This window comes from Nomascus leucogenys, chromosome 14, assembly GCF_006542625.1.
Source record: "Nomascus leucogenys isolate Asia chromosome 14, Asia_NLE_v1, whole genome shotgun sequence".
NCBI lineage: Eukaryota > Metazoa > Chordata > Mammalia > Primates > Hylobatidae > Nomascus > Nomascus leucogenys.
Window position 1 is genome coordinate 70,802,238 of NC_044394.1, and position 16,470 is coordinate 70,818,707.

Below are 16,470 nucleotides of genomic sequence, written 5' to 3' on the forward strand. Positions count from 1 at the left end.
AACTTCATTGTGCCTGTGCTTGCAATGCCATCTTTTTAACTGTAGGGATTAGCCATTATAATAACAAATTCCACTGCTGTAAGGAAGGTATAAGCGAGTGGGAAAGGGTCTTAATTGTGCTCTCTCATCTGACGAGCTTGAGTGTTTACACCATACAGCCACAGCCAGAGCAGCACACTCTATCTGGGGTGGTGAATTGTAATTTTAGGCAAATATCAGAGGAGAAAATAAATTACCTTGAGTGATTATAAGACTAAAAATAGTAAGAAAAGGACAGGTGCAGTGGCTCACGCCTATAATTCCAGCACTTTGGGAGGCTGAGGAGGGTGGATCACCTGAGGTTGGGAGTTCAAGACCAGCCTGGCCAACATGGTGAAACCCCATCTCTACTAAAAATACAAAATTAGCCAGACATGGTGGTGTGTGCCTGTAATCCCAGCTACTCAGGAGGCTGAGGTGGGAGAATTGCATGAACCCAGGAAGCAGAGGCTTCAGTGAGCCAAGATCATGCCACTGCACTCCAGCCTGGGCGACAGAGACTTGATCTCAAAAAAATTAAAAAAAAAAAAGAGATATCATATCAAATAAGAGGAAGGGCACCGTCACATGAGGTTTTTATGCAGCACCAAATAACCTGCTTGAGTGGGGAATAAATGCTGACACTTCAGGTTGTGAGCCACTATGATGCCCACTTTTCCTGCCCCCACCCTCCCTTCTGTTGTTGGTTTGCCCCCTAATTTAATGCTCCCTGTGTGTGTTGAGCTTTGTAAGCTGCCCCAAATCCTTTTTGGGAATTAGGCAATGCAAGGGTAAATAAAAACATTGATTCTTAGGAGCTTTTCAATGTATTATAAAATTGAATTTTAACAGACAGGTTAATAAAAATAAAAAGAGGAATACTTTTGTTTTGATCTCTTGTTATTTAAATGAAAGGAATCCCTTTTCCAGGGGAAAGTTTTTGTTTTAACACTCATGGTCAGCGCTGGCCTCCTCTCCTCTCCTTTCCTCCCCTCTCCTCCCCTTCCCTCCCCTTCCCTTCCCTTCCCTCTTCTCCCCTCCCCTCCCCTCCCTTTCCCTTCCCTTCCCTTCCCTCTTCTCTCCTCTCCTCTTCTCTCTCTCCCTCCTTCTCTCTCTCGCCCTTTCCCCTCCACTGTTCCTCTTGCTGCAGCCTCCTCACAGGGTCATAGGCACAGGCACACAGCTACAGACATGAAGATGCTTTCCTGCGTTACAAAAAAGGATAGTTTAAATACTTCCCTGCATCCTGCTTTTCCTCCTTAATAGTACACTCTGGCAGTGTTGCCAAGTTAATCTATTTTTTTTTTTTTTTTGAGATGGAGCCTCACTCTGTTGCCCAGGCTGGAGTGCAGTGGCATGATCTTGGCTCACTGCAACCTCTGCCTCCCAGGTTCAAGTGATTCTCTGCCTCAGCCTCCCGAGTAGCTGGGATTACATGCCCGGCTAATTTTTGTATTTTTAGTAGAGGCAGAATTTTGCCATGTTGGCCAGGCTGATCTCAAGCTCCTGACCTCAGGTGATGGCCCACCTCGGCCTCCCAAAGTGCTGAAATTACAGGTGTGAGGCACCACACCCGGCCCTCTCCTCTCCCCTCCCCTCCCCTCCCCCTCCTCTCGTCTCCTCTCCCCTCCTCTCCCTCCCTTCCCCTCCCCTCTCTCACCCTCCCTTTCTGTCTCACCTTTTCCCCTCAGCCCATTTCTCCCTCTTTTTCCCTCCCTCCCTCCCTCCCTTCCTTCCATCCTTCCTTCCTTCCTTCTTTCCTTCCTTCCTTCCCTCCTTCCTTCCTTCCTTCCTTTTCTTGGGGGGCAATGGGGACAGAGCCTTGCTCTGTTGCCCTGGCTAGAGTGCAGTGGCTTGCTGTAACCTCAAACTTCTGGACTAAAGTGACCCTCTTGCCTCAGCCTTCCAAGTAACTGGGACTATAGGCATGCACCACCATGCCTGGCTAATTTTTGTATTTTTAATAGAGATGGGGTTTCACCATCTTGGCCAGGCTGGTCTCAAACTCCTGACCTCGTGATCCGCCCACCTCAGCCTCCCAAAGTGCTGGGTTACAGGTGTGAGCCACCGTGCCCGGCCAAATCATTCTTTTTAAGTCATTGTTTTGATGGCTACACGATATTTTTGGGTATAGATAGACAGCAACCTACTAAATGATTCCCGCCGGGCGCGGTGGCTCACGCTTGTAATCCCAGCACTTTGGGAGGCCGAGGCTGGCGGACCATGAGGTCAGGAGATCGAGACCACGGTGAAACCCCGTCTCTACTAAAAATACAAAAAATTAGCCGGGCGTGGTGGCGGGCGCCTGTAGTCCCAGCTACTCGGAGAGGCTGAGGCAGGAGAATGGCGTGAACCCGGGAGGCGGGGCTTGCAGTGAGCCGAGATCGCGCCACTGCACTCCAACCTGGGTGACACAGCAAGACTCCGTCTCAAAAAAATAAATAAATAAATAAATAAATAAATGATTCCCTATTGATTAACTTGGGGTTGTTTCCCATTTTTATTTTGTCCAAACAATATTGATAGAATCATCTTTGTATATTTATTCTGATGCAATGATGCTTCTACTTTCCCGGGGACCTATTCCCAGGAGTGCTGAGTGACAGTCCCTGATTCATATTAAACACTACTAGATGGTACCCACCTGTTTTCCACAAGGCTGTAGCACTCGCTTATCACAGTATCAGCAACACCTGTGTGCACTTGGCCACAAGCTTTCCAGCAGTGAGCAGCATCACTGTTTTACATTTTTACTCACTCAGTGACATTTGTATGCAAATGACAGATTATTATTTTTCTGGAAAATGTATGCTTAACCATGCCAGGGTCATAACTCATGCTATGAAAAAGATTTTGGTGTAGAGGTCATGGCAGAAGAAATGAGGACGTGTGAATCAGCCTTCTTCTCTTAGACGCAGACACGCACAAAGGTCTTAACTGAGCTTGGATATTAAAAGCAGTGTTGGGGAGAGGGTGGGGAGGTTTGGAGTTACCATCAGGAGCACCTGACCAGGCTCAAATGTGGGATAGCTGTCCATTGAACAGCCCTGTATGTCACAATGACTAGGAAAAATGTATAAGACAAATGTTCCAGGCCGGGCACAGTGGCTCACGCCTGAAATCTCAGCACTTTGGGAGGCCGAGGCAGGAGGATCATGAGGTCAGGAGTTCGAGACCAGACTGACCAACATGGTGAAACCCCGTCTCTACTAAAAAATACAAAAATTAGCTGGGCATGATGGTGCGTGCCTGTAATCCCAGCTACTAGGGAGGCTGAGGCAGGAGAATCGCTTGAACCCGGGAGGCGGAGGTTGCAGTGAGCCGAGATCATGCCACTGCACTCCAGCCTGGGCAACAGAGTGAGACTCTGTCTCAAAAAAAAAAAAAAAAAAAAGAAAGACAAACGTTCCCCTGCACCCGCCCCACCAAATCACCTGCCACACACAGAAGCACACACAGGCGCACTCTGAAATTATAGAGATAAAAGGCCGACAGTATTACTCCTTCTCCCATTGTTGATAAGCTCCTTTCTGTGCTGAGTGGGGCTGGTGGACTTCCTGACGGAGGAAGCTGGAACTGCCAGAGTGAGCACTGGCTCTGGTCTGAGCCACTGTGAGCCTTTCTTCTCTCCTCCCTCATCCCCTACACCACAAGATAGACCACCCAACATGGCTTTCTGAGTTTCTAGGGAGCTGGGCTTTGAGCAGGGCCCACAAAAGGACTTCAACCAAAGCCTGCTTGTCTTGTGGAAGCCGCCCTACCTCCCTGTTTCCAAACCAGAAGCATCAGGGTGGCTGCAGGATAGGTACTCGGATAGAAGGGGGGATGACCCAAACTTCATCTTCTGCCCTGGCCCAGCTAGAGCCTTCGTGATCTGAAGGCAGGCCTACCTTTTGTGCTGATCACATCTACTGTTGCTCTCCCCATGTCCCCCAAACTTGGCTGAGGCTGAGGTGAGGGTGGAGGGGTGGGAGTCATGGCCTCCCTTTTGCCTGGCCTGGTCTTGCCCAGACAGCAGGCCTAGCCCAGCAGGCAGCTTCACGCTCGCAGGATGCTGAAGGGGTGCTGGGGGGCGGGGGTGTGTGGGGAAGAGGGGCCTCCACCCCTCCGCCAACACCACCTCACATCTTCCCCTCATAACTTTGCCCTCACCCAACCGCAGAGACCTCCACAAAATCTGTGAGAGGCTGTGAACTCCACTCCCAGCAAAATACAACTTTTTTGAGAAGGCAATCCATGCCCTCTGCTTGTGTTGGCATCACCCAGGTCTTTCTCTTGTCTGTCTGGGGCTGGCACGAGGCTGCAGCCAGTGAGGCACTGAGGCCACTCACTCTTGGAGCCACACAAGTGCCAGCCTTGGGCCTGTGTCCCCCCAGCCATGAGAATGAAAGCCATGGGGTTAGGGACATCTTCTGAGCCAAATCTTTAGTGCCTGAAACACATGCCTGATTGAGATCTGAGTTGTTGAACTTGGTTCTCTAAGGGGATTGTCCATTGTACTTGGCAAAGTAAACATCCCAAGTGGTCCTCACAGCCTTGAGGAGCACAGAAAGGTGGGTGGGTGGGCGGGGGAGCCAGCAGGGGAGGTGCTGGGAGGGGCAGCAGAGAGGGAGGGCTGTGCTCCAGCTTGTGGGGGCCTAAGGACCTTCTATCGGAGCCTTTTGCTTTGTTCATTCATTCATTTCAATTCTGGCCTCAGGCTTAGGAGTGATTTGTACAGGTGGCAGGAAAGAGCCAGAGGACCCCCACAGGCCTTGGCCCTGGGCTAGTAGAGAGGGAACTGAGGCCTAGAGGCTGTGAGCAAGAGCCCTGGGGGCCCAACTATGTCTATCCTGGCCATGCCACACCCCTAGTCCCAGCACAGGGCTGTCTGGGCACACAGAAGTTTCCCCAAATAGATACATTTGAACTGGCATCAAGAAACTTAAGGGATTGGGCATGGTGGCTCATGCCTGTAATCCCAACACTTCGGGAGTCTAAGGTGGGAGGATCACTTGAGCTCAGGAGTTTGAGACCAGCATGGGCAACAAACATAGTGAGACCTCATCTCTACTAAAAATAAAAAAAATTAGCTGGGCATGCTGGTGCCCACCTGTAGTCCCAGCTACTCGCTTGAGTCAGGGAGGTCAAGGCTGCAGTAAGCCATGATGGCACCGCTGCACACTAGCCTGGGCAACAGAGCACTGTACACACACACACACACCCCACAAGGAAGAGGAGAATTGGGTGCAGAGTTGTGGGTATTAGTTCAGTCATAAATGGGGACAGGAGTGGAAATGGTCTACAATTAAAAATGCATGAAAAGGCCAGGTGCTGTGGCTCATTCCTGTAATCTCAGCACTTTGGGAGGCCGAGGCGGATGGATTGCTTGAGCCCAGGAGTTCAAGACCAGCCTGGGTGACATGGGGAAACACCATCTCTACCAGAAATATAAAAAATGAGCAAGGTGTGGTAGTGCATGCCTATAGTCCCAGATACTCAGGAGACTGAGGTGGGAGGATCGCTTGAGCCCGGGAGACAGAGGTTGCAGTGAGCCATGAGTGCGCCACTGCACTCCACCCTGGGTGACAGAGCAACACCCTGTCTCAAACAACAACAAAATTACTTAAAGGAATGGACATGGTTTCCTTTCAAATTTAGAAGTCTAAGCAAAGCTCTTAAAAGGGTACTCGCATGTGAAAGGCAGTAAACTAATGGGAAAAGCAGGATCCAGGAGAGCCAACAGTACTGTGCAGGATGTAAGTGCCTTTTTCAGCACCTCTTCTTTCAGCTTTACAGGAATCACACGTGTCGTGCATATTTCTGTGAATCTCAAACCGATGCAGGGCTGGGGAATATGGTTTCCTTCTGTTTGAATTATGTAACTGGGAGGACTCCAGGAACCAGTGACTCACGGTTCCTCGGGAGTGTCAGTGACGCATTGAAGGAGGTTTCCCAAGAAGCGACAGAGGAAATATCTTTTGCCCTCCACAACCTTGGAAGGCCTCTGAAGACAGGGCTCTTTCTATCTTTCCCTTTGACTAGGTGGTAGATTCGGATCAGCTTTGCAGCCCACGCGGGGTCGGGGAACACTTTCTGAAAACAAGTTGCCCACTTCCTACAGGTAGAGACACAAGCTGCGGGGCGGGGGCGGGGATGAGTAAGGATGAAAGGGAGGGGGTGGTGTAGGACCCCCCTTCTTCTTTTGAACAGGCCCGGGTGGGCTCCACACCTGCAGGCTACTTCCCACTGAGAGGAAGGGGGCCGGGGGAGAGGGGAATACCAGTGCTGCTCCCAGACCCATTAAGGTCCACAGAAAAACAGAGAAAGGGAAGTACCATAGATGTTCTCCTTCAGGGCAGAGAACCCACGCTCACCTAAAGTTGCTGGAGTGCAGACCACCCCTGCCACTAGCCCAGCCCCATGTGAACTTCCAGACAAGTAAATGCAATTGCAAATATAGCTCACCCAAAGTCTACAGCTGGTAAAGACCCAGGCTGTGCTGTCTGGCCACCTCAGACCTGTCTCACCATGGTTTCCATGGTTCAGATTTTTTTAACTTATGAATGAATCTTTCATTTGTGGATATTTTTATTGATTCCAATTTCTTATTATAACAATGGTCAGAGGTTCTTTTTTTCCAAACTTTTAATTGCTTTTTCCCCAACTACAAAATTAATACATGATGTAAAAATTCACACAAGGAACTGTACAAAGCAGAAGTGGAAATTCCCCAGAGTAACTGCCATTAACAGCTGAAAGTAAATCCTTACAGACCTTTTCCTGTACATATACAAACAAATATACCCAGAGGCCTTGATTTATTATTAGAGAAAAAAGATCAAATTTGCAGAACAATATTAGAAGATTTAATTTTCTATATTCTCTGTTTTATGTATTATATTCTCGAGATTTCAATTTTATGTTTTAAAAAATATGGGAAGAAAAAAACCAAGAAAGTTTTTTTAGAAAAAATTTATTTTTGAGACAAGGTCTCGCTCTGTTGCCCAGGCTGGAGTGCAGTGGCGTGATCACAGCTCACTGCAGTCTCAAACTCCTGGGCTCAGGAGATCCTCCCACCTCATCCTCCCTAATAGCTGGGACTACAGGCAATCACCACCGTGCCCAGAAAAAATTTAAAAACTTTTTGTAGAGTCGAGGTCTTCCTATGTTGCCTAGGCTGCTCTCAAACTCCTGAGCTCAAGTGATCATTCTGTGTGGGCCTCCCAAAGTACTGAGATTACAGGCGTGATCTGTGATCCCATGTGCTGGCTGAAGAAACTTCTAAATACCAATTTTACACATTTCTACAATATTCTGTACTTGGATTTTAAAAAATCTCTTTCTTGAAGTATAATTTACATCTATATCCATAGCTATAAAGTCAGTATATCTGAGTGTACAGCTTGATGACTTTTACTAATGAAACACACTCATATAAGTGATTCCCAGATTGAGAAGCAGAAACGCTCACATTCAAACCTCATGCTCCCTCCTAATGACCACCACTGGACCAAGGGTAACTGTATCCTAACTTCTAACAACATATATTTGTTTTGCTTGTTTTCTTCTGTGCTTGAATTTTAACAGTGACCACATATTGCGCCATATATTGTATTAAGAATAATCTATACAGATGTTTTAAAAATATATGCATTTATAACCATCATTTGATATCAGCATATATGGATCTAGCTCATTCCTTAGCAGCCGCCTAAACCCCCTATTAGACTGTATCTGAATTTATCTGACCAGTCCCTTTTGATGGACATTTTGATTATTTCCCATTTTTAGCTAGTAAGCCGCACTAGGAGGAACAAACTGACGCGTATTTCTTTGCGCATGCCACTTTTTGGTGTGTTTCTTTCAGATAAATGCCAACAAGTAGAATTGCTAGTCAAAAGATAGCTGGATGGAGTTTGGGGGACATATTTCATCATAACAGCCCTATAGAATGTAGTAGCAGCTCAGTTCCTTCTTCAAACAAAAGTCAGGTGCTGGGTGCAGACCTTCTCACCGCAGCCCCCACCATTGGCAGCCCAGCCTGCTCCAGCTCCCTGGGCGGCCGGAGCTGAGCCCGCCTCGGCAGGTGCCTGCTGCACAGAAAACTGACGGAGGAGAGCAAACCACTCCTGCCCCCAGCCCAACCCCATGAGAACTTGCAAACAAGTACATGCAATTGCAAAGACAGCAGCAGGGAGACGGTCAAATTTCAAAGCCTGCAGTGGGACAAGGGGCCTTGCGGCCTATTCTTACTTCCGCTGCGCACTGGGTGTGAGCCTTCAAGGAGGGCAGACCGTGTGCACTGCAGGCCTTAATCTCTTATTTGTTTGTGATGGCCCAGGTGAGGGGCCCACCTGAAACATGAACCCTAGAGGAGTCTGGTCCAGCTGACCCCAATTCTTTCACCCCTCCCCTCAGCCTTGGAAGGCAGCCTGTCCCTTGTCCTCAGAGCTGATGGGCAGAGCTTTTCTTTCTTTAGAACACCTCTTGCTGAGGCAGGAGACTAAAGTCTAGGGGCAGGGAATCTAAGGCCAATTCGTGCTGAATCAAGGAGAAACACCTACGTCTGGGGGCAGGGAATCTGAGGCCAATTTGTGCTGACTTCTCAAAGCTGGATCAAACGGAAAACACCTGGGTCTGGGGGCAGGGCATCTAAGGCCAATTAACGTAAACCAAAAGGAAAAACCCCATCTCCCCAAACTGAGTAACCAAGGATCAAAGGCTACTCTCCCTACAACCCTCCCCCTTCCACTTCGTCTCAGATGGAAAGGGAGACTGCCCTGGATTGACCACAGGCCATCCCTTCATCCACATAGGGCGTCAATTCACCTCAGCCTTTCATTAGCCACGGACCAAATCCTTCACCCAGATGAGGGGTAGCCAACAGGGACCTCAAAAGGGGTACTTAAAACCCAGAAAACTTTGCAATTGGGCCCATGGGCTGTCGGCTTAGGGTCCACTCCCCCCATGTGGAGTGCTTTCTCACTTCAACAAATTCCTCCTTTTGCTGCTTTTATTCCTTTATTACTTTGTGTGTTTTGTTCAATTCTTTGTTCAAAATGCCAAGGACCTGGACAACTTACACTCAAGGCCCTCCTTCCAGTAACACTGCATCTATGCCTTACTAACTCCACCCACCACACCTCATTCTGCTGCGGCCACACCCCAGATGCCAGGAGAAGGTTGCACTGCCCCTTCCCCAGAGTTGTCTTTCCTTTCCTGTTTTTCTGTAACATTTCTTACATTCTGTGGTTGTCACAGGTAACTGAACATAACCGATTTGTCAATGTCCTTCTTTGAGCTGGCCAGGAAAACCAGGTGAGGGTGGATTCTCCTTGGACCTGGACATGGTGCTTCTGTTAATGCAGCCTCAGGTTGCAGTGTTTTATGGTGCGATAGCTCCTAGGCTGCTAAAGCTCAGGTAGGGGCCGGCTAAGATGGGACTCAGGCACTTTTTCAAACTCAGACACGAGGTCCTGCTCTTCACTCTCCACTCTTGCTTAGCACTTTCTCCTTGCTTTTTCCTTCTCCAACCGTCAAGGCTAAGAATCGACAAGAAAATGAAGGGACACGTGACAGAACCCCTCATGCCTCCTACCTTCTCTTTGGTGCGTGCCTGACTTGAAGCCAGGGATTCCTACCAGGGTTCAACCCACGGTAGAAATGAACACGTGCTAGTTCAGCTTGGGAGTGGGCTGGGAGATGGGCCTGAGGCACCTGCAACCTGGCTCTGGGTGCCCTGGGCGCTTCCTAGCCTATCTAGGACTGTCCACACCTACAACGTCGGGCAAATGAGGATCTCAGGTGCAAAAGGAGGATGTACAAATTTTATCCTTATGGTTTCTGTTCCACTGAGCATTGATATCTTTGCTGTAGATGAGCTTTCGCACGTTTATGTCACAGGAGCCGTTTGTTATCGTTAACCTGGGACTTTATTTGTACAACTAAGACATTTGTATAAAAAGAACAGAAAATGAAAGAAGAATTAAGCCATGGGAGAGTAGAAATGGGAGCTGAGAAACTTACAAGTGGAAGATGAAGTGAACTCCTATCCTCAAACCCGCAAGTTCCCGGCCCCAAAGGAAGCCCTCAGAGACTGACATGGCTTCTGGGAACTGGACAGCCCCTCTCAGCAAGCCTCATTCCCGATCTGCACCTGGCCTCTTTGCGAGGAAGGTCAGCCCTAGCCTGGGAAGACCAAGAGGGAGCCAGCCCAGCATCACCCCATGAAAGACCCAGGACCCAATGTTACCCAAAGCAACTTGCAAAGATGGTGGCTAAATGGCCACCACTAAAGGTCCCAGCTCAGGGAAAGCACAGGAGCCAGAAGCGGTGGCATGGGTGGCATTTCTTACTCAGTCCTCCAGCACACTCTGTGAAGTGCCCTGGGGGCAATGAAGCCTTCTTCCTAGTATTCCCGATGACCCACGAACAAGTTGCTCCCATGCACGTCACACATAGAAAGGCCTTGCAGCAGGGAAAAGCAGGCAGCTTCAGCAGCCATTGAACTCTCCAGGGTCGAATGTGTCCCTTCTCTCATTTTTCCACATCGTGCTTGTTACTGACCGATGTCTTTTTGTAGCAGGACACCAAAACCGTATTCTCTGCTCATTTGTAAAATCTGAAAACAACAGCAAGTTGTGAAACCACTTATTTTCAGGCAAACGATATTGAATTTCCTGTAACAGAGACAAATGGCAAATGAGAAGGCAGAGTTCTACTCCAAGTAGCCTGGGGCCGAGAGTTTTTTGTTAGTATGTTTTTAGGGCCCATCTTAGTCATTAAAAAGATTGTTAAGGCTAAAAAACAAAACAATACTGCAGCTCAGAGAACTGTAGCTCTGAATTGTGTTACTTCCTCTAGTACCTCTAAGATAATCTAAGAGAATCACGAATTTATATCAAGGGGCCAGAAGAAATTAGCCTGCGGATGGGATGATTTTCTAAGGACAGTTAGAGGCTGGGGAACAACTACCTCAAATCGCAACTCAGATCTGTGAGCACCAAGGGCTATTTCCTCCACGCCTGGAACATGAGAGCAAAACCAGAGGTGGTTTTCAAGCTCTTTTAAAGCCACAAACCCTTTTGTTTAAATGACATGTTACAGGTAAGTGTAAAGCCAGACAATAGAAGAGAGTACATCTGTTTGAAATGAAGACAGTGTGGAGGGCTCAGGGTCCCCCCATGACCACCCAGAGCCCCTTCCCTGCCTCAAGCTGATCCTGGGCTTGCAAAAGCGTGAGGTCCTGCATCCAGCCTCCCCAAAACTGGCATCAGATCACTGGGGGGGCAAGTTAAAATGAAGGGGTGGGGACAGACCCAGACCACAGTTAGTACCAGAGAGGGACTTACTTTCCATGAAAGGTCATCATGGGAGAGATTTGAACGGAACTTTCTTTTTTTTTTTTGAGATAGAGTTTCACTCTTGTTGCCCAGGCTGCAGCGGAAAGGTGTGATCTCTGCTCATTGCAACCTCTGCCTCCTGGGTTCAAGCGATTCTCTTACCTCAGCCTCTCGAGTAGCTGGGATTACATAGGCGCCTGCCACCACGCCCAGTTAATTTTTTGTATTTTTAGTGGAGACGAGGTTTCACCATGTTGGTCAGGCTGGTCTCAAACTCCTGACCTCAGGCGATCTACCTGCCTTGGGCCTCCCAAAATGCTGGGATGACAGGTGTGAACCACTGCACCCGGCCTTGAATGGAACTTTCTAGAGGTCTGGCCTGAGACAGCTACACTCAAGTTATTATCTCTTGGGTAGGGGGAAGCTTCTAAATCCAACACACAAGGTGAAAACTGTACACAATTAAAATATCATTGAAAATTGCCCATAAAATCCAGCAGGCATGTTTAAGCCACTCTCGATATAAATATAATGTGTGCAACAATGCAGAGCATATAATAATATGAATTTATATGGCTATTTACAATTTTAGAGTATTCAAAAATACATTTTGTTTGTCCATTGTTGCACTTACAGAGTTGAATTTACTGAAATGAGTTGAGCTTGTGCTCTGACTCCAGGGGCCTGGGGCCACATGCTTTAAGGATAATACCCCAGTGAGTCCTCACACTGACTGTGAGATTGGCACTGTTAGCTCATTTTACAGACGAGAAAATCGAGGCTTGGAGACGTGAAGTGACTTGCTGGCTGTCACATGGTGATTGGCAGATGGGATTCAAACTCAGCTCTGTCTCCACCTAAAGCTGGAGCTTTTGAGCAAGAGACCCTGTTGCCTTCTTCAATTTAGAGGTGTGTACTTTTGCTCCCCCAAACATTTCTGTATAGAGGGAGTTGTTCTGAGGATCAAATGTAATTAACTGGATAGGCAGATGTGAAACAGTCTCTGTTTTGAGGAACAAAAATCAAATGCAGGAATGCTGCCCTGGCCCAGGATGGCTTCCAACAGCCTCATGAAAGACCCAGGACCTAATGTCACTGCCCTACCAGGGCAAAGCAACTTGCAAAGGTGGTGACTAAATGGCCACCACTAAAGGTCCCAGCCCAGCCCAGGGAAAGTACAGGCGCTTTCTCAGCTCAGTGGGCCCCAAGAGTGCTATGTGACTCTGCCAACTCCTAGGACCCAGATGGGGTCAAGGGCGGCAGGTGGGACAAAGGCAGCTCCTAGGGAAGGAACGCAATGGCTGGTGGAAGAGGCTGGTCTTCAAATACGATTCCAGTAGTCTCTCCACTGATCTGTAAAATGAGGGTGATAACCCCTTATCTCACACAGAACCAAGGGGATGAAATAATAGGTGGGATGAAATAACGGATGGGATGAGTTTGGGATTCCCTGCGGTATTCTGTGCATGCAAAGCCTGATTGCTCTCCTCAGGAGAGCTAAGAATGTTCTTGAAATACATTTAAGTTATTGGTCAGGTTTTTGTTTGTTTGTTTAGGTTATCTCTTAGGTTCCTGAACTCTAAACCCGATCTATTTATACACTCTGTAATTTTTTTTTTAGATAAGGTCTCAATCTGTTGCCCAGGCTGGAGTGCAGTGGTACCGTCATAGCTCACTGCAGCCTTGAACTCCTGGGCTCAAGCAATCCTCCTGCTTCAGCCTCCTGAGTAGCTGGGACTACAGGTGTGCACTACCATGCCCGGCCGAGTCTGTGATCTTTGGAAGATGAGGTCTGACTTTGGCTTCTCGTTGCAGTTAGAGGCTGCAAGCTGCAGCAGGGGCCGAGGAACCCAGGGCCACACCCAGGTTATACACTTACTGTTTCATGAAACGAAGCCGGGCTCTCCTCCGCCGGCCTGGAAGAGGAAAGCAAGGGCGCCAGTCAGTGTGGGCTGTGGGTCACCGCGCTGAGCCCCAGAGGCCAAGGAGGATTGTCACAGGGGCAGCTGACACCTCAGCCCACCTCCCTGGTCCCAGACCCTGGCCCAAACACTTTACACATTTTAATCCCCTTAATGCTCACTGAAAACCTGAGTTGGATACTACTTTTAAGATCTCCATTTTATATGTGGGAAACTGAGACACAGAGTGAGTGAGTTACTGGATAACATGCCCAAAGTCATGCAGCTAGTAAATGGGAAAGCCAGAATTCAAACTCAATTAATCAGCTGCAGAGTCTGCGTCCTTAAACACACCTGCTTGCCCTTCACAGCAGGTCAGACATGAAAGGTCCCACAGACAGGCAGTCTCAGGCTAGGGCAATTGCATTCAGAGGGTGAGCGAGATTTCCCACTGGGAGTTAGGAAGAAAATAAAAGCATGTCTATTGGCATTTGTATTTCAGCCTTTATTACTTTTGATTTTCATTTTTTTTTTAGGAATGGGGTCTTACTATGTTGTCTAGGCTAGACTTGAACTCCTGGGCTCATGATCCTCCCTCCTCAGCCTCTCGAGTATGGGCACTTGCCACTACACCCAACTTACTTTCTATTTTGAAGCACATTTAATAACATACATAAAATATTAAATAAGTAAATACAGCCAACTGCTGCATTGACTTTATAATATTCAATTAGCTGTATTTGCTTATTTAATATTTTATGCATGTTATTAAATGTGTTTCAAAATATTTTACCAGTGAGGTCCTTCCTTGATTGAGAGAGTTTGCAAACCACTGAAATTTATGGGTTTCTTAGAATGGGGTACATGGACCCCTCTGTGGGGAACAATTATAGGCAAAAGTATGCTCCTGGGTGCATTTCTGCGGGGAGAGGTCCATTATTTTCATCGTATGTTCAAAGGGGCCTGGGACCTACAAAAGTTAAGAGCCACTGATCTAGTTCATGCCCTTGCTGTCCCGCCTGCCCATTTTATAGAAGCGCAGAGAGGGGAAGGGGCTTGCTTGAGGTGGCACAGGTGAGCAGAAGAACCGGGGTAGAGTCTGGGCTCTGGGCTCTAGGGCAGCCATACAGGCCTCCCCTCTGGCTCCCCATCTTTCCTGTGAACCCAGTGCGGTGCAGAGCTTGGGGTGGGGGCCACAGAAGGAGACAGTCCCATCTCTGGGGTGGCTGGGAGCAGCAGTAATTTCTGAGTTTCCCACAGCCTCATCAATATCGGTGGCGTGGAGAAGATTTCTAGCTTCTAGGAACAACAACACAAACCCCATAGGCAAACTTTTCTGGGCACTGGGCTTTGGTCTCAACTGCTCACGTGAGTTCCCACTTACTGACATGTGCCGGGTGCCAGGCACTTGGGGCAGGAATTTACAAACAGCAACTCTGGGAGGTAGGTAATGTCCTATCCCCATCTCAGGCAGCCGAGGCTCAGAGAGACCAGGGCACTGGATCAGGAAACAGCCACGTTGCACTCAAACCCAGGTTTGCCTGACTCCAGGGACAGGGTGGTCTTTGGTTCTGGCTGTGTAGCCCCAGGCCAAGAACCACCTCCGGAAATACCATAGGTTCTCTGAGGCAAATTCCCACCAGGCTGCCATCTGCTCTGCTCCCCTAGAGAAGAAAGTATCCCAGGGACACTTCAAACAGCAAACAGGGACACCCAATGACCCAAGAGGAGACAACTCACAGTACAGGTGGATGGCCACTCCCAGGGAAACCAGCAGAACCAGGACGCCAGCCACCATCAGGCCAAGGGTGATGGGGCTACAAAGTGGGCCTGGAAAACACACATGTGACATGTGTTCAACACTGAACATTTTTCTGCATGAGACACGCAGAAAAATACAAGGAGGGAAAAATTCAACTGGAAGCCCCATCTCCCAGAGAATACCACCATTTGCATTTTGATGTAATGTATTTTTCCTCAAGTCTTTTTTTTTTTTTTTTTTTTGAGACAGAGTCTTGCTCTGTCACCCAGGCTGGAGTGCAGTGGCGCGTTCTCAGCTCACTGCAACTTCCGCCTCCTGGGTTCAAGGGATTCTCGTTCTTAGCCTCCCGAGTAGCTGGGATTACAGGCATGTGCCACCATGCCCGGCTAATTTTTGTATCTTTAGTAGAGAGAGGGTTTTATCATGTTGGCCAGGCTGGTCTCAAACTCTTGGCCTCAAGCAATCCGCCCACCTTGGCCTCCCAAAGTGCTGGGATTACAGGCCTGAGCCACCATGTCCGGCCATCGTCTAGCCTTTGCAAGCACTTTAAACATCATTGAAATCATTTTACATATAAAATTTCATGTTCCACATCCAAATTTTTAAGAAGTAGACAATTTTCATGCCTGGTAATGAGTCTTTTACTATTTATTTTTAAAACTTTTAATTTCACAAGAAATAGCTGAATATATTTTCATTGTAAGATATTTAAATATAGGATTAGAGTGCTCCCTGACATCTTTGCTCCTTCACAGAATTAATCGCCATTGATAATTTAGTAACTTTCTCTTTCCATGCCTACGCAATTTTTATAGATACATATAGGGTTTGTTTGTTTGTTTGTTTGTTTGTTTGTTTTGACACAGAGTCTCGCTCTGTCGCCCAGGCTAGAGTGCAGTGGTGCAATCTTGGCTCACTGCAACCTCCGCCTTTTGGGTTCAAGCGATTCTCCTGCCTCAGCCTCCCAAGTAGCTGGGATTACAGGCATCCGCCATCATGCCCGGCTAATTTTTGTATTTTTAGTAGAGACGGGGTTTCACCATGTTGGTCAGGATGGTCTCAATCTCCTGGCCTCAAGTGATCCACCCGCCTCGGCCTCCCAAAGTGCTGGGATTACAGGTGTGAGCTACCGTGCCCGGCCTTAAATACATATAGTTTTAAAAAATATATAGAGTGGATTATACTGTACAAATTGTTCTTTTGTACCTTTACTTTTTCAACGTGCCTTTTTTCCTTCACTTAGTCAATGTGTTCTTTCTTCCAGCAGAGTAACGTCTGACGGTATGGATGTACCATGAGTTACTTGTCATCAGTGGGCCTTTTGATTGTTTCCTGTGTTTTACTTTTACAAATAACTCTGCAGAAAACAACCTGTATATTTCCTTACTAAGGTGCCTTCCTGAGGTAAATACTGAGAACGGGAACTACTAAACCACAGACTTTGCCCATTTTAAATTGTGACAGA

General features: G+C 47.9%; 1 protein-coding gene across 5 annotated transcripts in view; it reads right to left on the reverse strand.

Moving 5' to 3' along the window:
• Nucleotides 1-16,470, reverse strand: part of CD8B (CD8b molecule) — a 47,351-nt gene that overhangs the window by 16,399 nt on the left and 14,482 nt on the right. For 2 of the 5 annotated variants that reach the window (XM_030827557.1, XM_030827559.1), the window contains exons 4-5: nt 14,984-15,073; nt 13,222-13,258 (exon numbers count right to left, since the gene is read on the reverse strand). In XM_030827557.1, coding sequence (XP_030683417.1) covers nt 13,222-13,258; nt 14,984-15,073 — 127 coding nt within the window. Of the gene's footprint in view, nt 1-9,009; nt 10,680-13,221; nt 13,259-14,983; nt 15,074-16,470 lie in introns of those variants that run through there. The other 3 variants (XM_030827560.1, XM_030827558.1, XM_030827561.1) reach the window with 3 other exon arrangements.